Below are 26,046 nucleotides of genomic sequence, written 5' to 3'. Positions count from 1 at the left end.
TAATCATATCAGTCTAAATTGTAATTTTGGTTCCTTTCTAACATCTATGGTTCATATCAGTTTACAATTACAATGCACTGTGACATTCCCAGAAATATGGTTAGTATAATAAATGGAAGGTGTTCTTATCTTCTTTGAGATTTTTTTTGAGTTGCCTTAAGATACAAATTCTTTCTAAATACTCTTGAGAAATTACCTAAAAATTAGTATTGGATTTACCATATTCTTTTTTATTATCTAATAAGGAAAATCTATCATTTTACTTCTTGAACAAAGTTAAATGTGTTAATAGATTTTCTTCATTACTGATTAACCTCATTTTGTTGCAGTAAATTGTTATTTTACTGTATGAATGTATTTATATTTTTAGAATTTTGCCTCTACACAAGATTGATCTATTCTTTGTGTGTGTATCTTATCTTGATTCAATTGTATTTGAGGGCTGGTTTTAAAACACTCCCTTTGCTTTAAAATAATTATTACAGCATAGGGATCATCAGTTTTAGAAATGCTGGAGAAAATTAATAATGAAGCTCTTTCTCAGTAATCTTAGGAGAGATGATTCTTTTTGTGCTCGTTGTTCACAATTTTATTGAACAATTAAGAATTTCTTGCTCTACCTGAGTCAATTTCAATAACATATTGTCTCAAATACATAATATGCTTTATTAAAACTTTCAAACATGTTAGCATAAAGTATCATTTTCTTATTCTTATAATATTCTTATCTTATATCCCTGCCTTTAATCTTAATACTTAGAATATTTTTAAAATGTCTACCTGATCTGATTTGCTTATCTTATCACCTTCTCTCTGTGAGGAATCAGTTCTTGCACCTATTTTTCAATTCGTATCCTTAATAAGTTTACTTAATTATGATTCATTTTTTCTTCTTTCTTTATGTTTTGTTTTACGAGAATGTTAATTTACAGGTGAGGGCATTTTTGCCTCCACTTCTTAAGTTTTGTTTTCGGGTGTCCTTATTTAAAGTATTTTCCAGTTAATCTATAATAAAAGTGGTGATTACTCTTTGAGCAAAGAGTGATTTAATCTTCCAAGTACTTCAAGAGATGCCATGACAACTGGTTGCAGTCGTGCACACCTGCTATCCCAGCTACTTGGGAGGCTGAGGCAGGAGAATTACAAGTCCAAGGCCAGCCTCAGCAACTTAGCAAGGTCCTAGCAACTTAGCAAGACCCTGTCTCACAATAAAAAATAAAAAAGGCTGGAGATGTGGCTCAGTGGTTAAGCACCCCAGGGTTAGATCCTGAGTGTGTGTGTGTGTGTGTGTGTGTGTGTGTATATATATATATATATATATATATATATATATATATATATATATAAAATATAAATATATTATATATTAAAATATATGTGATTTATATACAATATATGTGTGAAAATTATATATATTTTCATGTATTATATATTGTTTATATATTTATATATAAATAAAATATATATAAATATACCTATGAAATATACATGAAATTCTGGCATGTTTCACTATAATCGGATGATTATCAGGATGAAATTGGAGATGGAGTGACAAATCTTTACCTTTTCATCTCCAAAGTTACCCTTGTTATCCAGAAACCAGTTTTTTGTTCACACCCTTTTTCCCAAGCAGATAAACAGTTCTCAGAATTGAGGGGAGAAGAGAACAGGAAGAGGAGGCAAGTGTTAACTATGAATGTGCAAACACAGGGCACCTAGGAAGAACAGAGCCTCCTTGTAAGTGTTAAGACACATAGGCTCTTTTCTCTTCGGCTCAAATTCTAGATGAAGTTCAGAGAGATGGGAGGCCTCGCCCTCCATCCCCCATGTCAATATGGGAAAGTGGAAACTAGAGATGCCAGGGAGTGCATCTCGGCATGAGGGAGAGCCCCAGTTTTCCCACTGGCTTCAGGGTGGCTAGTAGGGGATCAACCAAAAGTGACAGATACAAAGGAACCCAAAGAGAGACTGGAAGCAAGGAATGTGACTCCTTGGGATCTGACAGTCAGAGGCCCTGGCAGGACTTTAGATGTGGGCAAGAAGAAGGAAAGACCTTGTTAGGAGGAGCTGGGAACAGAGCTGGTGGTCAGCAGAAGACAGCAGTGACCAGGCTGGAGAAGCAGGTTTCACTCCCCAATGTAGGGTTGACAGATGCAGTAAATAAAAATATAGGACACAGTTAAATTTTAATTTAAGGTAAATGACATATGATATTTTAGTATAAGTATATTCCAGATATTGCATGGGGCATAGTTGTGCTAATGTTTTGTGAAATTTATGTGAAAATCAAGTAAAAGAGCAGATTTTACAAATTAACTGGGAACCCTTCTCAGAGGCATTTGTGAAATCCACAGTAATGTTCAATGGAGAGCAAGCAGAGGAAGAAAAGGCTTTCAGGGGGAAAATCTTAATCATGTTTTACACCTACATAGTGTAAGAAATCATTCACTTTGAGTATTTTAGAAGTGACCAAACTAAATATACATTAGAAATAATGGTGTTCCCAAAATTGGAAATATTTCAATGAAAAAAAAAGGAAATGTCATATCCAAAGTGATATAATTTTGAAATTTGCAACAATTATATTTGCTTTTAATATCTTGTGACAGGTAAAATGTGGCACCTCCAAGTGCCCAAGAGACTAGTGCTGCTAAATTAGAACCTCTCAGTATTGGTTCCTGATTCTTAGCCTCCCTGTGAGGTAGCTCTGATCTGATTGACAGTGGCAAGGGATGGGTGAGAAAGGAAGAAAGGGGTCTTGGTGAACCTGGCATAGAACGGAACTTGTGTCTGTTGCAAACATCTCTTGCATGAACACTTACAGATGGATTGCCCGGTTTTAAAGTCGGTCCAGAAGCTGAAAGGAAAAGGGAAGGTAGATCTCATCTGCCCCATTTCTAACTTCACAGCAGTTATCAGAAAGTTCACAGCTTTTTCAGAAGGGCACTTTCTTCCCAGGACATATCATTATACCCTTGTCACGGAGTAGTGCATGTCACTATCATGTGACCTTTGGATCTTATATTGGCATGATTCTTTTATTTTATTATCGGTTTTAGCACCGTAGTACAGATTAAATCCTCCGCGTTCCGTTGCAGAAATACAAATGCATTCATTTAGAGTACTGTCAGAATCTTTGTATCATTTCAGTATCCAACTTGCCAGAGGTGTAGTGAAAGGCTGTTTTCAGAGCTAGTGAGAACTAAGAATTTATACATAATAAGGAAAAGATTGTTTTCTCCCTGTGAGGTAGCAACATCAAGGGTGAGCGGTTTAGCTGCTCCAATAGGTTTTATTTCCCAGTTACAAAAGCCACAGGGCCCCCTTCACTTTGAAGTTTCAATTGAAATCCAAGAGGAAACCTCCCGGGGAGCGGGATTTTTCAAATGTCTCTCCTTCATTTAAAAAAATCTTGATGGAGGAAATGTCTCATCCATGATTTGTGGTGAGGTTCATTTCATGGAGCCAGAGTCTTAAGTATATTCTAGAGTGTGATGTTGGCTGAACAGCATAACCATGGATTAATGTGAACCCCTGTGGTTTAACTTTTCCTATATAGTATTTTTTTCCCCTTCAATGCCTTTATTACTTCAGGCATTCTTGAGAAAAGTTGTCACTTGTATTCAAGACATTTATCATCATTATCTGGAACCAAAATTGTTGGCCATCAGTGTCAGGCTAGGAGAGGTTACAGGGAAGATGTCACTGTATTAGTTTTGAGGACTGTGTGAGGCAGGGGAGAAGGCAGATGTCTGTGGCTCACTGAAGGTCAGCATGGATCTGGGACACTGCATGATCCATTAGTTGAGGGTGACTTCCTAGAGAACACACTGAGCGTGACCGGCTTGGGAACTGTTTGTGCTTGGACAGAGGGCAGGGGTAGAAGCATAGTAGACTTGAAGTTATGAAATAGTTATTACTCAATTTCTGACAAGTGCTAAAGCATCAGAAATTAAGAATGTGAGGTCCCTGGGACAGGAGGTAATGTGCAGACAAGGCCACAGGCCAAGTGTCTGCAACTGGGGAGCATTTTGCTGGTGTACTGGGAGACGGGGCTGAGAGACAATCTCTGCAGGGCATCCTGTCCAGTGCTTGCATTTTCCTATAGGCAGGCTGTGACCTCTCTGCGGAAAACCAGGCATTCTCTTCCTCGCCTATGTGATTCCCACAATTTTTTCTCACAAAACTCAAGTAAGGAATGGCACTGGGATTTAAACCAATCAGGCTCACATTTCCTATATCAAGATGGCAGGTAATGAATCAACTTCACTTCTTACCATAAACTATGAGTTTTTATTTGTTTTGTTGTGTGTGTGTGTGTGTGTGTGTGTGTTTTGTGGTGCTGGGGATTGACCCCAGGGCTTTGTGCATGCAAAGCAAGCACTCTACCAACTGAGCTGTGTCTCCAGCCCCATAAACCATGAGTTTTAAAGCTACAATAATGTACAGAAATAGAAACTGTTGATTTAGAAAGGTAAAGCCTATTTAATCTCCTTTAGAACCAATAGAAAGTCAAATAGTATTAGTGATGATTTTGCTAATTCTAATTCGTTTCCACATACCCAGCCCGCCTGGTAAAGCTGACCTATAAATCTCCTCACTTGATTTAGTCTTCAGACCCTTGCCTGTAGGTTTTCTTATTATATTTTTTCTCTGCCAGCCCAGGATGTACAGAAACTCTGTAGGCAGAGTCACTCTCCCCCAGGATTTGCAGTGTGGTTGTTCTAAATACATCCGGTTCTCTTGTCCCCAATGGGATACTCTCAGTTTGTCAGACAAGTGTGTTCTTTGATTTGCTGGTTATAATTCTCATACCTAGAGACTGACTGGGCCAGAGGCTCCTAGAAATCATCTCCTCCCCCTGTATCTAACTCACCAGAGAGCCCTTCTGTCTGACTGCCTGCCTTCCTTCCATCTCTGCTTCTTTTTTTTTTTTTTAACCAGAGTAACTCCTACTTGCTGTTTGCATATAAAGAGCTTTCAGGTTGAGATTCATAGCCCTTCCTGCCACATTATTTCCATTACAAATGGCAGAAGACAACCTTAGAATAAAAACAGAAAATGAATCCAGATTTAACCAGTTTCATCACAGAACAATTTTTTTTTTCTTTTTTAGGGCATTGATAGATCAATGGAAATTAGAAATGATAAGCCAGTGTGGGTTCAGATCATCAAATGCCATCCTCTGTGAAAATTGTATGAAATGTTTTCCAAACCAAAAAGGAAAATAAACCATTTTTTTCTTGTTCTATCCAAACTGAGGAGTAAGCCACCTGTGAATGTGTAGATTTTTCTGTCTAAAGCATGTCCATGGTATGATGGAAAAATTGCTCCTCATTGTAGCACATTCCTGTATTTTATCATAAGTCTTTGAAAAAGAAATGCTCTTGTCCACTACACCTTTGATTCTGTCCAAAGGATTGAACAAGTGCTTCCTGATTCATTTTAAACTCTTGTTCAAGGCTAGTTTAAATAGAATTTTTCATGGTTATACTAATATCAGCAATTTTCAACAATTCTTCAATGGGAATTTTACAAAGAAGAGCAAGGAACTTAGCATTTCAGAAATTCCTTTCCCACGTTGCATTTTTCTCTTCAATATAATCTATCTCCTACCTCTCTTCCAAACCTCAGAGGGAAGATCTCTTTAGGGTACTCAAACTCCAGGATATGTAGACCAGAGTCCTTGCTGTTGAATGTGTAAAATTCCTTTTGAGAAGAAACCATGCCTTGGTTAACAGCATCAGAATAAGCTGGAGACATAGATTGATTTCATTAAATATTGCGCTCTTGGCATGAGACTGCTTTTCTAGCTCCATCCAAAGCGGCATCCTTGCCCCCTGGCAGTTTTGTCCAATTTGAAAGAGAGCATTTCATTCATTCCTGTCCACCTATTTTAGAGAGGTGCAATTAATCTATCTAGACTGAAGAATTATGCCTTGTGTTAATGAATTTTTGTTCCCAGGCATTCACTTAAACACTGTGCCACAAATAATCAAAATATCCTCAGGAAGTGGGCTGTGGTGCAATATCATTATCCTCAATTACAGATGCACGAAAATGTGATATGATGAAGCAAAGGGAGGTGGTTGACAGTCACACAGTAAATATCCAGGGTTTAAAAGCAGCAAACAAATAACTACGGGATGCTTTTGCTATATGTGGATAACTGGGATTTTACCAGGTGTGCCAAAAGTTGGCAAATAATCCTTTTCCTTTTCTTTCTTTTCCTTTACAATGCACTCTTTGTGCAGGTGTTACCCTGGGCTAAACTATATTTTTTTCATCATACTTTCTTTGGACTTTGACCTCATCTTTTCTTCAAGCTTCTCTCCTTCCTCCCTCAACTCTCTTTGCTCCTCATCTTCTTCCTCTGCCTGTTTCTTCTTCTCTTTCCTTCCCTTCTTCTTTTCTCTCCTAATCCTACCCAATTGTAAGCTGCCTTAAGTCCCTTTTGCAAGCAATTAGGGTGTAAATAAATGTAGATCAGGTATAATCACAGAAAGTCAGAGTTGGGTATCCTGCGCCAAAGGAGCAAAGACCACAACTCTTCTTCTCCCAGGGGTTAAGTGAGCAACATTTGCTCATAGCTCTGATGATGTGATTAGCTTCTGAAACAAATGCTTTTCTCCATGTGACAAAAATGTAGTAAATCAAAAAGTTGAATGGATTAGTGTTCTTGATTTGCACATTACATCCATCCCATGATCCATAGACATATGTTCATAGTTTGGAGCTTCCTTCCCCCTAAGACTCAAGCATGATCATATTCTCTTTATTTTGGGTTCATCGAAGGAAGCCATTCCTCACTTACACACAAATAAGGTGAGGATAATGGGCACTAATTGCACCAAAAGAAATCCCATAATCACCCTAATTTTATGTTCTCATAAAAACTCAGTATTTCAGATGTCACTAGCTCTAGTATGAATGTAATATAATGCAGGCTGAACATTATAGATCAGAATTTTTTAGGAGGAGGTCAAGACCCTTCAGAGCAGTAGTTCTTCATGTTGACTCCACAGGAGCATCACCTGGGGAGCTTCAAAAATTAACATTGCCTTTATCCCACACTGGAAATTCATATATTTTTTAGTCTTAAATAAGAACCATCAGTATTAAAAAAATGAAAACTTTTCAGATGATTCTAATGTTATCTGGGCTAAGACCCATCACATTAATTGGTTTTGAGTTATAGTGTCCATTGCAACTCACACCAGCTTTTGGTTCTTCCCTTTTAATGAATAGAACAAATTAGAGTGGAATAGAAAATGCCCCTGTGCATTCTATGTGCCAAGGAGGCAAACAGTCCCACCAACTTTTGTTTCTGTTCATGTACATTAGTATGGATATTGCATCACTATTTAAAAAAAAACCAATTACTTATGTGGGCTGTAGTCAAAGTTTGGAAAACACTTTTAGATTATCTTTAATAGAGAAGGTGTGCTGATCGTTACCTAGGGAAAATCAAAACCTGTCTGTCCTAAGAAAGAAGCCCAATCATGCTATTTTTAACTGCTTGCAGGGTGAGCAGAGGCATTGCCAAATGATCTCTGCACTCTCAGATGCTTCTTGCCTATTTATAGAAGCACTTAACATTCTCTAAGAAACTGTGTCCAACTTTCCTCACTCCTGTAGGCAGTGTCATGGTTTAAAAATTATTAAGTTACATTTCTTAAAAATATCTTTTAGTTCAGTCTCTTCATTTTTCAAATCAGTTCATCCTCACCCTTAGTTAGGGGAATTTAAGGAAGATTTACACTTCAGGAGAAAAATAAAAGATCTCAGCTCATGCACTGAAGTAGTCTCAGTTTTCTGAAAATCCCTATGTGGCCTAGAACTTAACACTACTTTCTCAAATCTTCCAGGAGGCTTTCTGAAAGGAGAAAGGGGCTTTGGTATGAACCCCAGGTGTTTCCATATTTCAGGGTAGTCAATGATTTTTACAGATATAGCAAAGTGTTTCAGTTTCTTTGATCTCTTAGAGGTCCATATACTGATAACTGCATAAGTCCTGTGGTTTCCAAGCAGCTATGCCCCTAGGACATGCTGTGTCTGCCTCCAAAACCCCCAACCCCCACCCACCTTTGCTTTCATTCCTCTGTATGCCTGAAGACTGCTGTCTCCTCCAGTCATTTTGCTGAGACTGGGAGGAAAGAGATCTAGGGCAACAAGTACAGAAGGCAAGTGAGCTGCCAGAGGATTGGACTCTCTCAGCTAAGGGAGGCCCAGAAGTGAACCAAGGAGTCCTATCCAATGCACCCAGTGATCCTTCCTACCCCTCCTGCCTTGAGTTGGGCACAGAGGTGTAGGACCTGTTTGATAACCTAAAGCAGTACACACAGTGGGAAAGTGATACTTTTCAAAAGCACATCCAGTGCATTTAAGGAGAAGCTGAATTCAGTTATGCAAAGCAGTTTGAGAGCTTTCAAAAGAATATGAACCTGAAGGCCAAAAGTAGAAGACAAATATCATATAAAACTTTTATTTCAGAGGATCCCAAAATGAAAGGGTTTTCTCAAAGAATGTCCCTTGGCTGTTGACTGTGATGTTGAAAGCATCATGTCCCTGAGCTGAAACAGGGGAGAAAGGCACATCTTGTTGGACACCTATCACATAGCACCCAGAAACCTTCTGGAAAAAACCTTATTTCAGGCAGACCAGGAGCCAGTTTTGCAGAAGTCTGACAGCACAGCGGTATTTTGAGAAAACGGAGGCTGACGTGAATTACAAAAGGAGATGTTGAAATGGCAGGACAGCAAGCTCACATATGTCACCACATGCAGGAGGGAACAGGGCAGACTGCTCACCAGTCTTTGAGAAATTCAAGCACAAGTCCCAGAAGTATCAGCAAATTTCCAAACCTCACATCATCCCCAAATGCCAGCAGTCGGGGAAGGAGGGTAGTGGGAATTGGAAAATGAGTTGGAGACATAAGCAGACATTGATTTGTGGGGAAATGAGTGACTGGAAAATGCTTAAAAGGGATGGGGAAGAGATCAATCAATTGATCAAAAAATGATCATCAGAAGCCTGTATGTCAGGATATGAATCTCCTACACACATCCAAGTAGCCAATGAAGCACAATATGTCTGAGATTAGCCTTTCAGGGTGCAGAGGAAAAGGCAAACAAGAACTCAGATTTGGTAGCAAGTTTAAAAAAAAAGACTGGATATCAAAATAATAGCATTTTCCCCCTCCAAGCTGAATGCAATACTAGGAGTTTTAATTTTTATTCTAACAGAGAATGAAAAAACAACAACAAAAAGAAATGAATTAAATAAGTCCAACAAGACTGATCAATGAAATGCCACAAGAAAAATGAAAGCACCCTATCCAAAGAATTCAGAAATGAAAAAATACTTGGATACTTGCTTTGTAACACAGGTAAACATAAAGGGTCAAATGTAGAAATACTATGAGCAGCTGAGCCCAGTGGTGCACACCTATAATCACAGCAGCTGGGGAGGCTGAGGCAGGAGGATTACAAGTTCAAAGCCAGCCTGGGCAACTTAATGAGGACCTAAGCAACTTAGCAAGACCCTGTCTTTAAATAAAATATTTTTAAAATGGGCTGGGGATGTGGCTCAGCTGAGTGTCCCTGGATTCAATTTCTGGTAGAAGAAGAAGAAGAGGAGGAGGAGGAGGAGGAGGAGGAGGAGAAGGAGGAGAAAAATATCATGAGCAGAGGGCAGATGAGGCCTGGTTGATTAAAGATGAAGGCAGATTCCCAATAGTAAATGAACAGTTGAGTATTGGAAATGCCAACTCCACCATCAGTCAATAACTGTGCTTAAGATTAGGAAAGACAAGTAGGAGACACATAGAAGGACAAAGATAGGAGAGTGGAGGTGGATGAGTGCAGTGTCATGATGTTGCAAATGATTTTGTTGATCAGCTTTCATTTCCTCTATGGGCCTTTGATATATTGGTTTGTGCTACACACTTAGAGAATCAGAAAGAGGGAACATTTGTGATGCTGAAGGTGGAACAAAGGAAGATAGAAGTCATGGGCACACATCTTTGGAGTAATGAAGATGGAGAGTTATATTTCCACTTTCCTCCTTCATTCATCAATTTCAATTTAGACACAAATGGCAAAAAAAAATTCTAAAGGTGGTATGCTAATACAAGAGTCTCAGTGTGTTGGGGGAGAAATCAAATGGTCAGTGGGTTTCCATCCGCTTTAAAAACACTCAGGTAAACAGATGCCTTGGACTGAACTGTACTTCAGCATGTGAAATCTTGCCTTGGGTAATATCCCCCATTACTATTCATTCATTCTTGCTTTCTTTGTTTCTCTCCCCCTCCCTCTCTCTTCCTTTTATCTCTCTTGTCCTTTTCTCCCTCCTGCCCTGGTTCCCTCCCTCCTTTCCCTGGTCCATTGGCATTCCACACAATGTCTTTCTGTCTTCCATTTTAGCATGCTGAGACTTGGAAAGAGCCAAGGTCTCTAAGAAGAGTATTTAGAATCGGTCAGGCTCAGCTCCTTTGGAGGACAAAGATCGTGGTCAACCCTTTGTTTTGCTCTAAGATTTCTTGTAATGCCCTTAATCTGTTCTGTCATTTTAGTCTACTTTTATGACCCATAACAGGCAGAGAGGTACCACTAAAAGGGGAGGTGAACAGGGTTGTAATGCTCATTTCATAAACAGTGAGGAAATCTAGAGCTGATACCCTGCCCTACAGCTCTTCTGAGTAAGCCAAAGAAAGACTGAGTGACTGGGTCAGGATGAGAGAGGTCAGGATGCTCAAGAATATGCTACAGAGGAAATGGCGAATAGGATTTTGGCCAAAGACTGAGGGGGTCTTCCCAATGAATGTTAAATCATTAGATTTCACAAGATCTGTGGATGTAGTATAGAGCAAGCATCCTCATTTCCATTACGTTGATGAGAAAAATGAAGCCCAAGATGTTAAGTGACTTGATTTGAGCTCTGACACCAAATGACTAAATCAAAAGCAGAATCCACATTTGCTGATTCTCACTTTATTCTGCCAGATGAGTAATGAAGTTCAAGTTGTAATATCCATATCAGCCCGTGAAGATTTTGTAACAAATCGTTCTAATCATGGCAGTTAAGATTCTTGGTGCCTTGGAATCTTACTCTACCTTTGCAGCCGGGCTCTCAAGCTGTGCCCGGCTTCATTAATTAGCTCCAGTCATACTGAATTAATTCTGTCCTCTCCTACTCGGCTGTTCCTCACCTCTCAGCTCTCAGATGACACATTTCTTCTGAAAAGCCCTGTATAATAACATCTCCAAGGAAGTGGCTGGTGACCCTTCTGTGGCTCTGGCTATTTCTCCTGTCCTAGCACTGTACTGTTATTGCCTGTTTTTCTGTCCCTTTCCCTTCTGAAACTTCTTAGGGATAATGACTTTCTTATATACCATGACATCACCAAGCTTGCATAGCTTTCTCCATCTATTCAAGCACTCAAAATATTTACTCAACAAATAAATAAAGCCAATATGAGTTGGCATAATAATTTTTAAAGTTCACTTTTATATTCTAGATTAGAGCCCAGCCTTTCTTCTATTGATGCCTAATTTGAGTTTGCACATTCAATTAACAAATATTAGCTTAGATGCTTAATACCTCCCTGGGGTTGTAAGCCCATGATCCTGGCATCATGATGCTTGCTATATAGCAGGAAACTAATACATAATTTGGGAATGAATTAATTACAACAAAGATTTTGACTTAAAGTAGCCCATGTGGTCAGGACACCTGGAGAAGGGTCTGCTGATTCTGATCTGGTCTGTGGAAATCAAATGTGGCTTAGCCAATCTTGTCAAAGAGAACCTGCAACCTACTGACTCAGTTGTGTGTTTCTAGTGATATCCTTCAACATCACCAGTGTCACAAGTATCTCACACGCATATTTGAGTGTCTACTGTTGATACAGCAGAGTGTAATGGGCTAAGAGTTCAGGCCCTGAACCTAAGCGGCTTTGGTTTGAAACCCAGCCCTACTTTCTTGTGGTCACATGACTTCAGGTAATTAAATGGACCTTGTTATGTAGCAAAACATATATAACAGTGTTGGCAATAATAATATTAGCTCATTGGTTTACTGTGAGATTTAAATGAGTTTGTGCATATACAGTGCTTGGCAGACAGTATGAGCTTAATAAATGTTAGCTCTGATCATTATGATTATTTTGTGCTAGGTGTTGTGCACATAGAGTGAAAATGAAAGTTGTGGCTTCTGTCCTCATGCAGCGTGAGTCTCACTGCCTGTCTCTCTTTACTGTACGATCCATTCTTTACCTTCCTCTCCTTTTCTGTGCAAAGAGGGCTGACTCCTACATGGCATATTTCCCAGGCTTCCTTGCCAATTGGCTTCCTGCTAGGTTTGGCTAGCAGAAGATTCAGGTAAGAGATTGAGGTGGGGAGGCCAAGAGTCTCTCTCTCTCTCTCTCTCTCTCTCTCTCTCTCTCTCTCTCTCTCTCTTCCTGGGTAATGTTAAAGAAAATCAGAGTTGGACAGTAAACGTGCTAAGAACAGAATTTGTTCAGGAATTATTCCAATTAGGAAAAAGAGACCTATTTATAGAAATGAACTCAATTCTTAACATAGCATAGACCAGTGAGGATTTATAGCCAAAGAGCAGATGAGGGGTCAGTGGATGGAAAATTACTGAGAAAACACTAGCCATGAAAGGGAGATACAGATTAGCAAGGTTCTTGCTGAAGGCAAGCTAGGGTAACCAGACACTGAGGAGGAGGAATGAAGAGTTGGGTGAGATACCAAAGGTGATCAGATATCCAGGTTGTTGTTGTTGGTGGTGCTGGTGGGGGTGGGGGTGGGGGTGTTCTCTCTAAACCAACTCAGCAAGATCCTTGCTGGAACTTGGTAGTGCAGCCCCAATAAGGATGGATGCCAAGATGGGGACCCAGAGGGTCTAGAAGATCCTACTGAAGGTTTAGACAAGGAGTTTCTCTTCACCAGTAGAAGCTATTTCTTCTCTATTTTTCTTCTCTCTCTAAACAGCCCATGCTCAGGGCTCCCACTCAGAAGCCCTAATTCCTCTGCCTCCTGCTGGCTCTCTACTTGGGGAGTGACAGTACAGAAGACAATAGAACAAAAGGAAAAGGCAGATTCCTGATGATGGATATCGTTTAATTTCAATCCAACTGTGCCTGAAGATTATATATGACTATACCTCTAAATATATGAGGCAAGCCTATAAAAATTCCTCTTTCTTTTGCTAAAGCTTCTTTCATTTGCCACTATGCAAGTCCTAATGCAATGTCTGCTAATCCCTGAGAACAGTGTGAGTTAATATCACAATACAAAGCAATTGGTATTCTCACTGGGTATTTGTTGCCAGAATTCTTATAACTGGTATTTATTGTCCTGCTAGGATTAAAGCTATGAAGATGAGTAAGTTAAGCCCAGTCCTTCTTTTTGATAGCACAGTAATAAGTAATTATTTTTTTTCAAAAATATTAACATTTTATATACTTAGTTCAAAATGTTGTTTTCTCTAGAGATCTGAGCCTCTTCTCTTAGTTAATGTGTTTCCTGAAACTAAAGGACCTCTCATCCATTTTAATACAAGGACATTGACTAAAATGCAAAGCAGAAACTTTAGGGGGAAGTTTTCATTTATTCTCGATAAAGTAAATCCCAAGCCTCTAGTTGTTCTTTATGAAACCTTCCTGAGGCAGGAGGATTTTTCTGTGCAGTGAAATTAACTTCGTCACTACTACAGGACAATTGCTCGTTCTTCTATGTTTCCTTGGCTCTTTTCTTCCCTATCTGCCTCTGAGGATGCAGTTTGTCCTCTGATAATGGTTGGGACTTTCCTTCATCTCAGTCACTAATATAAGCCCCTGAAGCTTCCTGGAGACATGGTCAAAGTTCATTTCTGTGGGGATTTTAAAAAAGTATTTCATGTTTGATAAAAGCAAATTTCGAATCATGGTGCAAGTATGAGTGTGTGTATTATGGTGTTGTGAATGTGTGTGCATGTTTTGTACTTAAAATAAATGCATTATACTATAACATTATACTATATAGCAGATAGTATGGAAACAATAACCAAATTTTTTGACCACTGAGGTAGGGAGGGACAGTGGTGGCAAAATAAAAGTGAACATTTAAGAGTAGGGGGCTTTTTTATACTTTAGTGTTTACATCTGAGCAATTTACTCTTCCCGTGTCCACCAAGAATATGGATCAGAGCCAGCCTCACATCTAACTAGCATTCCTTTGATTATTATTTTATACTCGTTTATTGTGAATAGTGAGTGAGATTTTGGACTTCCCGATCATATTTGGTATATAATGGTTTACCACTATGTAAAATCATGCTTTTTGGTAATGGAATATACTTAGATGGAGATTAGTGTCCACACAAGACAATGCTTCTATTAAAAGGGCAGATTTGTCTTTTATTTGGAATTTGATGCCTTGAAATTTTCTTTTCACTCTCTCAAGTGCAAGCTGATCAGTCAAATGGAACATACTTAATACATTCTCTGATTAGAAAGGAGCTTTACTAGGATCTCTTTGTCTATGGAGGAGTCTCACTGTAGCTTCTGGTACAGACCTGGCAGTTTTACATTGTTAAAGTTTGGAAGATGCACTGAATGAGAAACACGAGTATCTCGACTTTTTCTGTTCATACCCCTTGTAAAGCGTGGCTTTGGGGAGGGGCATCATGTCCTGGTGCATAATGAGGGCACGCTGTGTCCAGCAAAGCATTAAGCTCCATGAAAATGGAAATGGGTAAGAATGACTCCTGTGCTCAAGAACTTGCTGGGACACACAAGGAAAATGTTGTGACTACTACTCATTAAATGGGAACAGCACGGCAGCCAGGCCAACAAATGCAGCTAAGTATGAGTCTTATGGAATGGACCAGAAGCTTGTCTTGTCAAGAAAAACTTGACAAGACCCGCTGAAAGGGTAGACCTAGATAAAGATGGAAGGCTATGTTTAGTGATGGTGATCTTCAGAATTTATAAATGTACTGATTGCATCTATTCTCTTGAATGTGTCAAATCTTATAATAAAAATAGAGACAAGCTCAAGGAAATGATGTGAGCAAAGGTACAGATGGCACAAAATTCCGTGTTTAGGGACATTGAGAAGATTGACTACCCTGGAAGTGCAGAGGGTTCCAGTAAATGTGTTGCAGGCATGAAGGAGCTTAGGAGGGTGTGAGGGATATGGATGACAGGTCAGGAAATCTGGGGTTTTGTAGATGCCTGATGACACTGAGGGCAACATGGTTTAAACTCTAATAATTTGGGGTCAAGGTGAAGTCCATAAAATGGTGATAAACAGGAAATTGTTACTGGCTTCTTAGTGAAAAGTAATCAATTAGTAAATGTGAATGGAGTTTGGTTGTAAAGAAGACCAATATGAAACAAAAACAAATGTGAAAGACCCTTGGGGACTTGCAGGTCATGTTGAGCTCTTCCAAAACTCCTTCCTTAGGTTTCCATCCCTGGGTTATTGTCATGTCTGGCCTTTCATTGTGGATATGAGTTGAAAAGAATAGGGTTTTAAAACCTAGCTTTTTGCTTATGCAATCGTATAACTTCATATACAATAGGTCAAATATTTTGTCCTCATTTTGGAACTTTGAGTGAGTTCCAGATTATTCATCTTGAGAAACTGGCCACCTTGATGTTCACAGGGATGAAGGCATGGTCTCCTCACTTCTCCTGTTCATCAGTGAAACTGTGGAGCTGAACCTAGAATTGTCAACTCTGAGGGTTTTTTTTTTTTAACTCAAAGAGTCAAAATTCTCAAAATCAGAGCATACCAAGAGTGTCCAGGGACTGGACATAAAGTGGGACTGGACATATTCTACTACTTTTGGTACCAGTAGTAGAATAACTTACAGGTTTTGTTTCTGTGTGTTTTCAAAATTCAAGTAGTACACATATGAAGACACGAATGTTGTGAATATACTTTGTATACAACCAGAGATATGAAAGATTGTGCTCTATATGTGGAATATGAATTGTAATGCATTCTGCTGTCATATATAACAAATTAGAATAAAATTTTTTAAAAAAAATATTAAAAATCCAAGTATATTTTAAAAATAAACAGTCTCTTCATCTTTTCTTATTTTTTTTTCCCAAAGGACCTTCTTAAGAAATGCTACTCTGCCAAGGCATCCTATCTCTTCCAGCAGGATAAATTCTATGATGTCAGCTATGACACAGGGGACAAGTCCATCCAATGTAGCAGGAGACCAGATGCATTCAAGTTCTGGATGACCTGGAAGGCCCTGGGCACATTAGGCCTTGAAGAAAGAGTTAATCGTGCTCTTGCTTTATCTAGGTGAGTGTGTGTCTCTCTGTGACTCTGTGTGTGTGTGTGTGTCTGTCTGTCTGTCTGTCCACGTGTCTCTGTAACAGGAAGACCAAATGAAGTAACATTTGTAACCCTGGCAGGATCTCTACATGTTCTTTTATTTGTGAATTTCTCCTTTCATGCAATAAACATTTTTCTTAACACCTACTATATGTTAGGAATTGTGAGCACAGCAGTCTTATCAACTGCCTTCCAATATCCTAATGAGAGATGCTTTCAGATGAGAAGGCAGATAAAATACAAGTGACTCTCCTTTTTGGTAAAAGAGGTGCATGGGTCTCCAAGAGAACCCAGGAGGGTACCCTAGTGAGTACTCAAGGGACATTGGCTGAGGCTTCTTAGAGGAAGACATTTAAATGGGACCTGATGAGGAAGAGTGAAGAATGATCCAGGCAGAGGGAGCACCAGCCCAAATCTCTGGATATGTGGAAATTCGGAAATCGAGTGTAGCTTTAAGGACTCACAAAGCAGGTACACTAGAATATGGAGACAGTGTAAAGGCATAAAGAAAAAGGTACTGCAGAAGCACCATGTTTGCTTGCCTTTTAGTATCATGGAAAATAAAGCTTTTGTCATGACGTTCAAGGACATTAGAAAAGCTCTTGAGATACAGGTGCCAGACACTTGCCATCTGAGCAAGACTGACCTGCTAAACTTAAATCAGTGGGTGCAAAAAGACAGACCACAGCTGAATTTAGATTTAAATGTGTTCTGTTGAACATTCACTGCATACGGTTGACCTTCATGGTGTTAAAAAGTATTTAGACATTTAAAATACTTTAAAATAGATTTCTCCCAAATCTGGACTTTGGGTCTCTATCAAAAGGTTGGACTCTTAATCCTACATTGTTTCAGTAATGAACCTGATGAGGCCTTAACCTATGGAGAACAATAGTCCTCAGCATTGCCTACTGATTTTTTTTTTAAATCCAACCAATTTACTATAGTATAGCGGTACAAAGTGGATTCAAAACTTAGCATTGACTATGTGACTTGAGCATGTTTCTTTATCTCTGTAGTCCTCAGTTTTATCTCAGTAAAATAGTAACAATAAGAGCAAATATTTATTATTGCAGAGATTAATTATGTAAAACATAATTATGCAAATCACTTGGAATGATGCCTGGCATATGCTGCATGCTAAATAAGTTGTGGCTATTCTTACCTGCTTGGCCACTGATTTGCCCTGAAAACTCCCTATTCACTCGCAAAATCCCGAAGAATCTCCTTAGATATTTATAAATTTCCTCTTCTAATTCTGGGAATGAAATGAGTATTTTGTGCATCAAATTCTGAAACCTAGTATCTTAAACAGGAATTATTCATTCTTTGGGATCTGCAGGTTAGCTGGAGTGGCTCCCCTTTATACTGTGGTGACTGCTGTATTGAGGTCTACTCTCTACACTTCTACTCTCTACATTTCTTTCATCTTCCTTGGACCAACAGGCATGCTGAGACATCTTTTTGTTATAGCCATAACAAGCCCAAGATGGCAAGCCCATACATGCAAGCTCACTTTAAACTTCTGATTGCATTATATCTACCAGCATTTCATTGACCAAAGCAACTGGCCAAGACCAACTTTCAGAGGTAATAGGTAGCCTCTGCCTTTTGGCAGGAAGAACTGCAAACTCTGTGGAAAAGGACTTGGATATTAAGACTGGTAAAGAGATGACTTTGGCACTTTCAAAAGACTTTTATAAGTTGATATGATATGTTACATTGCATTAGATTATTAGGACTCTTTTTGTGGTAAAAGAAAACCTCTCAAGCTATTATAAGCAAAGAAAAGTAAATTATCACCTGAAGTGATTTATAAGGTTAGACTAATGATGGTTTAGACCAGGGGTTTAAAGAATATCACCTGGCCTGAATCTTTCTATATCTTTCAGCCCTGCTTTCCTTCATGTTGGGTTTATTTCCATGTAGGAAGGTGGCTGTCAGGAGTCAGATATATTTTCTTCCAGGTTCAAGGTCAAGGTCAGAAGGAGAGTATGCTCCTCTTCCAAAAATCTTAAGGATAATTTATTTGTGAGTGAGGGAAATGTCCATCTTGGAGTCAGTCACTGTTCTCAGGGAAATATGATGCACGCATTGGTCAATACTGTCTTTGCTTAGTACCAGGAGAGTATCAAATACTTCTATAAGGGATGTACTGAAACTGGGTGAAGAATGTGCTTTCAGTAGAGGTAAGGTTAAAGTATTTCTATTAAAAGTAGGGAGATAACTACCCAGTTGTGAAAAAAAGCAAGTCTACTATAAATATTCATAGATGCCCATTAAATTAAAGTCCAGGAAGCTCTGTTTCCTGCTTTGTATTTTCTTCTAGCATTTAAATGTGTTAGAATCTCTGCATTATTTTGTCAAAGCTGCTAAGTAAGTCAATGACAGGTGTCTTGAAATAAGGCTAGGTATAAATATTTGATGGTCGTATTTATTATGAAGTTAACATTCATCTCAGGGTAGAATTTATAGTCTGAGGATACTTTCTAATTTTTTTGCAGAGAAATATCACAGGAGGATAAATGTTAACATTTCAATTCAATTCAACAAACACTTATTGTTTGTAAATGTTTGTCAAGTTGGATTGAATTGAATTAACATTTCAGTGAGCATCATTGCAGACTCTGTGACCTATATTTAAATATTTGAAAAAGAGTCCCTCTTTTTTTCCTGCTGTTACTCACAGTAGTTACTATTTTTTTTTTTTTTTGCCTTAACTTTCCATACTGTTGATATCCAGCAGTGTATTTCTGGGGTCCATAAAGGTCACCTTGTTTTCCCACCCCTCAATGCCAAGGAAAAGGACAGTCTTTGTAGGCATGTGGAAAGGGAATCCACTTGGGAATTAATGTATAACTATAAACTTAAAGTTTCTTTAGATCATATTAAACTAACAATAGAAAGATTCTATTTTATGTCTTCTTTTCAAATTCACTGATTGCTTTATTACCCTACTTTTTAGGAATATTAGAATATCTTCTCAATTCTGGGATCTATTCTGTTTGCTTGAGCTTATATGCAGTGTTGTGCTGCTAAAAGAAAAAAAAAATGTTTGTAGTGTCTGCCAATTTCCATGGTGTAAACATTTTTTTTTAATATTTATTTTTTAGGTTTAGGCAGACACAATATCTTTATTTTACATTTATGTGGTGCTGAGGATCAACCCAGTGTCCCTGCATGCCAGGTGAGCACTCTACTGCTGAGCCACAACCCCAACCCCCATGGTATAAATATTTTAATCATGGTAAACTGAAAGCTACTCACAGCTGTGGGTTGTATAACTCTGGATTATTTAGCAACTGGCTCTCACCTGCCACAGTAAACTAACTCTCTCCTTCTTCCCTGGGAAAGCAAGAGCAGATATTTTAGCTCTAGAATACTGTTGATTATGTGAGCTGCAGAGTTCAAACCACTGAAGGATTAGAGTTAAAATAATTTTGTCCTCAAGTCTACTGACCAATGGAAATTTGCTTCAGAGTTTAACAAATAAAAATAATTCCCATCCGTGGTCAGAAAACTCTACCTGGCATAATTTCTAAGACTAACTCTGATTTATTTCCAAAAAGTATAAAATTCTTCCATAGATAACATCTGGCACAGTAAGGCCAGCTCGAAATCTGTATATTGACTTTAAGATTTAAAGACCGGATTTTGATAGACATAATCCCTGGCCTGGCCATGAGAGGTGGTACATACCTGTAATCCCAGTGACTCTGGAGGCTGAGGCAAGAAAACCTGAAATTTGAGGCCAACCTGGGCAATTTAGTGAAACCCTGTCTCAAAAAAATAAAAATAAAAATAACCAGGATGTAACTTTGTGGAAAAGGGCCCCTCTGGGTTGGGATTATAGCTCAGTGGTAAAGCACTTGCCTGGCACGTGCAAGGCCCTCAGTTTGATCCTCAGCACCACATAAAAATAAATGAGTAAGGGTATTGTCTACAACTTAAAAAAATGTTTTTTTTTTTAAAGTTGTAACATTTAATTAAAAAGAAAGAAAGAAAAGGGCCTCTGGGGTTAAATCCCCAATACCAAATAAATAAATAAATCAGAGTGAGCACTGCTGTCCTAACCAGATAGCTTTCTCCCTCTTCTCTGGTAAAGCAAAGATTTTAGGAGGACAATGATTCTGAAGTTATGGGTTGTCAGAAATCCAGCAAGAAGGAAAAAAATGAGCCTAAAATATATCTCAAGATTTTCCCAATTTCCATTTGACCCTGTCATTCCAATTGAGGAGAAAATATTTCTCTCATGAAATATTAATTATTAAAATGCTTTATCCAACCAGGTGCGGTGGCACACACCTGTAAATCCAGCATCTCAGGAGGCTGAGGACAGAGGATCATGAGTTCAAAGCCAGCTTCAGCATTAGCGAGGCACTTAGCAACTCAGTGAGAATCTGTCTCTAAATTAAATACAAAATAGGGCTGGGGATGTGGCTCAGTGGTGGAGTGCCCTGAGTTCAATCCCCAGTACCTTCTCCCCACCAAAGAAAAGCTTTTTTCATTTTGTTATTGGAATATCAGTAATACTGGGAGCCTAAAACATTATTAAGTCTCATTAAGCATAATTGATCATTAAGCATAATTGAAACCAAGAGGGCTGGGGTTTAAAACCACCTTTTTTTTTTTTTTAGCACAAAGCATGTGATCACACATTCCTGATCTCTGCCCAGCAGAGGTGTCAGTGTTTTACAGTGGGGCAGGGGGTGGAGATAGTTACCTGTTACCTGCTTACCACCTATCTACCCACCTCTCCATCCTGATTGCACCTTTGTTGTGGCAATCGGGTTAAATGGATTCTCACTAAAGGGTGACTTTTAAAGCAGGCTCAGAAGAGTCATGTGTGTGAGTCTTTTCAACAACAACACATGGCTCAGAAACTCCCCTTCTGCTACTTTACTTGGTCTCTAGTGTGTCATTTATCTAGTCCCTTGACATACAATCTCTGCAATCTCTCAGGTGGAATTTATTTCATAGACTTGCATGAGTGCTGAGGGATGTATCGTTATCAGTCTGGAAAAGGTGAGCAGTTACACAATGGGGCTTTTGTGCTAGTCGATTTCTCTGGGCAATGGGAGGAATGGAGTCTAAAAGGGACAATGTTTTCATTCTTTTCTTTAAATTGCTTACTTTTAAAAAAATCACAGTAGGATAGAGTATGTGGGTGTCTGTGATGAATCAGAGGAAGCTATGAGATAGGATATATGCAGAGCATACTGAAAGCAGATGGAAAAATCTCAAGAGTCCTGGGAGGCTTGGTGCAGCCATCAGAAGAAATTTCAATGGATAAAATGAGACTGGGAGAGAAACTTACTTTGTCCAGGGTGGTCCAAGGGGACTCTATAGTGGCTGGCGAATTGAGAAAGGGACTAGAAAGGCTATTTCCAGAAAGAGAAGCACAGCTTGCAAAACAGACAAGTGAAATCCAAAAAATTTAAATGGACCTCATGTAACAATTTGGAGAACTGAGAGTCTCTAATGTTGAGAACACATTTGTAAGGAAAGGAAAGAGAACCACTTTGGAGCCAGATTATCATTAATATATGCTTCAGAATCAAGTCAGAATATTCATATAAGATTTACCCCAATAGGACTTCGGAAAAACTCATGCTGATATGTATTTTTTCTTCCCTCTTTTTTGTGTCAGGCTCAGTGGGAGGGAGAATGAGGAGTTTGGACTTCACTCCCTGGCTTGCCTTTGATAGAAGTAGTTTCTGATTTCTGGATTATGTCCCCAAAACTGAATGTACATCTTTTTATGGCTTCTGCCATGTAAGAATAGTTTTTTTAAAAAAAATGTATCTTATTTTTAGGATGTTTCCATAGATTGAAAAAAGAAGTTGTGAGGAATAAGTCATCCCTATGAATATAGACAGAGGTGACCCAAAATTTATTTGGATTCCTTCCTAACAACTCATTTCATTTAAGCATTTATTTAGAAGAAGGTAAGATTACTTATAGAAGAAGTACTTCTCTTTTTTTTTACAATGAACTTTTTAAAATTTATTAGTTCTAATCAGTCTTACACGACAGTAGAAAGCTCTTTGATTCATTGTACACAAATGGAGCAGAATTTTTCACATCTCTGTGCATGAAGTAGAGTCACACCATTTGTGCAATCAACAATGAACTGTTTTGTTAGTTCATTTTAGTTATACATAATGTTGGAGTTCATTTTGACATAATTATACAAGCATTGGATATAATTTGCTTTAATTCAGTCCTCAGGATTACCCCCTCCCTCTTTTTCTCCCTTCCCCTATTTCCTTTTCCTCCACTCTACTGATCTTTATCCTATTTATTTATAGCTTTTTTTTTTCAACTAGTATTTTGGAACTATGCTCTGTGGAATAATAGACTTCCAGAAGATTTTAATAGATGATCCTTCAAAAAATAATTCCATGATCAAACATGAGTAGGAAATGTTAACTAGTGTTTATTCTTCTCTTAAAAATTCAAGTGCTCACAAGAGCAATAAGAGGCCTGTAGTAGACATTTTTAACTTTGCTGTCACCAGTAAACAGACACCCAACAACCAGGCTCTCTTCTTACTTGCCATTAGAACCATGTTTTATTTAGATAATAGTGTTCCATCTGGGAGCATTGGTTTAACCCAACCCACACATGTGGCTGGGTGTATGACTCAATCAGTAAGATGCAGGAAGCATTCTGTGAACACTTGGGGAAAATGTTCTCACCTAAATAGAGAGGTGCATGTAAGAAAAGAAAGTGCTTTGTCTCTCCTCTGAGGACCCTTGTGCAAGGACGTGCTAGTTGTAGTTGTGGTGGTCATCCTGTGAACATGAGAGGAGACCCTACTGACCTCTCAGCATGGTGGGCTGAATGATAGAAAATATCTGGTTCCTGGTGATCCTCTCAAGCCAGCCAACCAGCTCAATAAGTGGCCTGCTAAATGAAGCCAGGCATACTTCTAATCATGGACAGAAGCAGTCTGTTAGGACCGGCAGTGCTCAGGTTTATTTGACAGTGGGACCTCTTTTATGTGGTGCTATTAACATGGTTACCATGAAGCATAATTTGGAAATTCTCGTGTTACACTTTTGTTATCAATAAAACAGCAGGTTTCCCTCTTCCCCAGATCACTTCTAGTCTCAACTCAGCTGGAGAGTAACATGAGGTTTTACAGACTTTAAAAATGATTGCAGTGGGAACCTTGACCCCAACAAAAGGCTCAGGTCTACTTGGTCAGCAAAAATCAGAGTTTTAACTGGAAAAATTCAGTTCTGTTTTGGAACACTTTCTCCCAGGAGCAGCATTAACCAGTTGTACAGAAATATTTTAAGTGGTGACAACCGATAGTGGGTATAAGTTTCACATAGTCACAATCTACTAGGGAAGGATGTCCCTGTTTGGTCCTACATGTCCAGAGGAACTGAGGCAGGCTCAGGCAGGCTAAGAAGTTGTCAGGTTACAAGTCGATTTGCTGCATCTTAGCCCTTTCTAACCTAGTCATTGCCATGGTTTCTAGACAGTTAAAACATTACTCAGAGCCTCTGGATGCTGAGGTCAGCTGGGTCTCCTCAGGATGAAATCACAGCGTGAGGTTGGAGTAAATGGATTGCTTGCACTTTTGTGCCTGAGAATGTGAACAAAGGGGTGTTTCACAAAGATTTCTTTGCACAGGTAGAGATTGTAGTTGTCTGCTTTGTGGTGTGCTTTATAGTTTTCTTTCAAGTTCCTTTTTAAAAAATTACACAAGTAACTACATCTATGAATCTTAATAATTCCTACCTAACCCCAAAAGTAAGCAAACTTGAAGGATATAAGGTATATTCTTCCATATTTTACTCTATGCTCAGATATGCATGTGGATAGATAACTTATTGTTACTTTTAAAAATTTTATTTAAAAATGGAATCAAGGGGCTGGGGTTGTAGCTCAGTGGTAGAGCACTCACCTTGCATGTGGAAGGCACTGGATTCGATCCTTAGCACTACATAAAAATAAAATATCGGCATTGTGTCTGTCTACAACTAAAGAAAATCTTTAAAAAATGGAATCAAATTATCCACGATTCTTGGTACCTCACTTTTATCTTTTACTAATACATTCCCAACATCCCTGTGGTTTAACTGAAGGAGATAGAATGTATTCCTCCTAATAGCTGCATTGTATTACGCTGGGTCACTATAGTATATTTTAATCTACCATTCCCAATTTCTGGATATTAATCTTGTTTCTGGTTGGTTTTGTGTCATACCCACACACACACATATATACACCCCACCGCACCCCCCACACACAGGGAACTTTATATACAACATATATGCATATGTATATTTATCTTTCTGCATATCATATCTATCTCTTTGATTATCCCTAATATTAATCTTTTTCCTAGTATACTAGATCCAAAGTGATTTGCTTGATCAGAGATAGGAGGATCATTAACTTTAAAAGATTTATAACAGTTTTCTATCAGATGCCCAATGGTACTAGATGTAACTGCTCTTTAAAATTTGTTTCCAGTATTAGGTGGGGAATATGGATTAATATTCTTTTTATATTTTATCTTTTTAAATTAACAATGACCTCAAGCCTTATTTCTGATGTTTGTTTATTAACTACTGGGATTACTTTATCTATAAGTTAGGAAGTTTTTCTAAAGGTTCCAAAACCTTATAGATTCATAATGCCTCCTAAAAAAATATTTGGGCTCTCTCTTCCTGCGGACCCTTAAGGTCAGAGGAGCCATCACAGGGACCCCAAAGAAAAAGGAATCCTTAAAATACTGGAAATAGTGAATGTAACTTCAAAGAAAATAGAAGAGAAAGGGAAATAAAGAAGAAAACTCATTCAATCCAAAGGAAGACCAAAAAAAAAAAAAAAGGAGTAAAAAGTAAACAGAGAAGTTGAACGAGTGAAAAGTAGGAAATAACTTGGTAGAAGAAAATCCAGATTATTAATCATTGCAAATGAGGTGATAAGTGTTTCAATTAAAATATAAAGACGGTCAGAATTGGTTTTAAAAAATACAGCCAAATGCTATTTAAGAGACAAATTTAAGACATCAAAAAAGGAAAAAAGGCCCAGTGGTCCCTGGAGGGGCACAGCTGCCAACCACTCCTGCAAGGTAGGCGGGCCTGCGACCCACCGGCAGAACAGGAGTAGCGGCCTGCTGAGAGGCAGAGCCGCCCCCTCCCCCAGCGCTGGCAAGGTAGACGGAACTGTGACCACCCACAGAACAGGCCCAGCTGCCTGCTGAGGGGCAGAGCCGCCCCCCACCCCCCGCGCCTGCCAGGTAGGCGGAACTGTGACCACCAACGGAAAAGGCCCAGTGGCCCGCGGAGGGGCAGAGCTGCCAACCACTCCTGCAAGGTAGGGGGGCCTGCGACCCACCGGCAGAACAGGAGTAGCGGCCTGCTGAGAGGCAGAGCCGCCCCCCCCCCCCGCACCTGCAAGGTAGGCGGAACTGTGACCACCAACAGAACAGGCCAGACCTGCAACCAACAGACAGAACAGGCCCAGTGGCCTGCGGAAGGGTAGAGCTGCCCCCCCCCCGCGCCTGCAAGGTAGGCGGACCTGCGACCCACCGGCAGAACAGCCCCAGAGGCCTGCAGAGGGGCAGTGTCGCTGCCTACGCCTGCAAAGTAGGCAGAACTGCGACCACCCACAGAACAAGCCTAGCGGCCCGCAGAGGGACAGAGCCACCGCCCGCGCCTGCAAGGTAGGCGGA

General features: G+C 39.2%; 1 protein-coding gene across 4 annotated transcripts in view; it reads left to right on the top strand.

Annotated features, from left to right (window-relative positions):
• The window catches only part of Gadl1 (glutamate decarboxylase like 1), a 185,353-nt gene that overhangs the window by 89,878 nt on the left and 69,429 nt on the right, over positions 1-26,046 (top strand). For all 4 annotated transcript variants that reach the window (XM_046436961.2, XM_058576715.1, XM_058576714.1 and 1 more), the window contains one exon: positions 16,114-16,313. In XM_046436961.2, coding sequence (XP_046292917.1) covers positions 16,114-16,313 — 200 coding nt within the window. The remainder of the gene's footprint in view (positions 1-16,113; positions 16,314-26,046) is intronic.

Source organism: Marmota monax, unplaced genomic scaffold (assembly GCF_021218885.2).
Source record: "Marmota monax isolate L192 unplaced genomic scaffold, Marmota_monax_Labrador192_F-V1.1 WCK01_AAM20220418_F8-fsc00021, whole genome shotgun sequence".
Lineage (NCBI taxonomy): Eukaryota > Metazoa > Chordata > Mammalia > Rodentia > Sciuridae > Marmota > Marmota monax.
The sequence above is the reverse complement of the archived record's forward strand: the minus strand, read 5'-3'. Positions and strand labels throughout refer to the sequence as shown.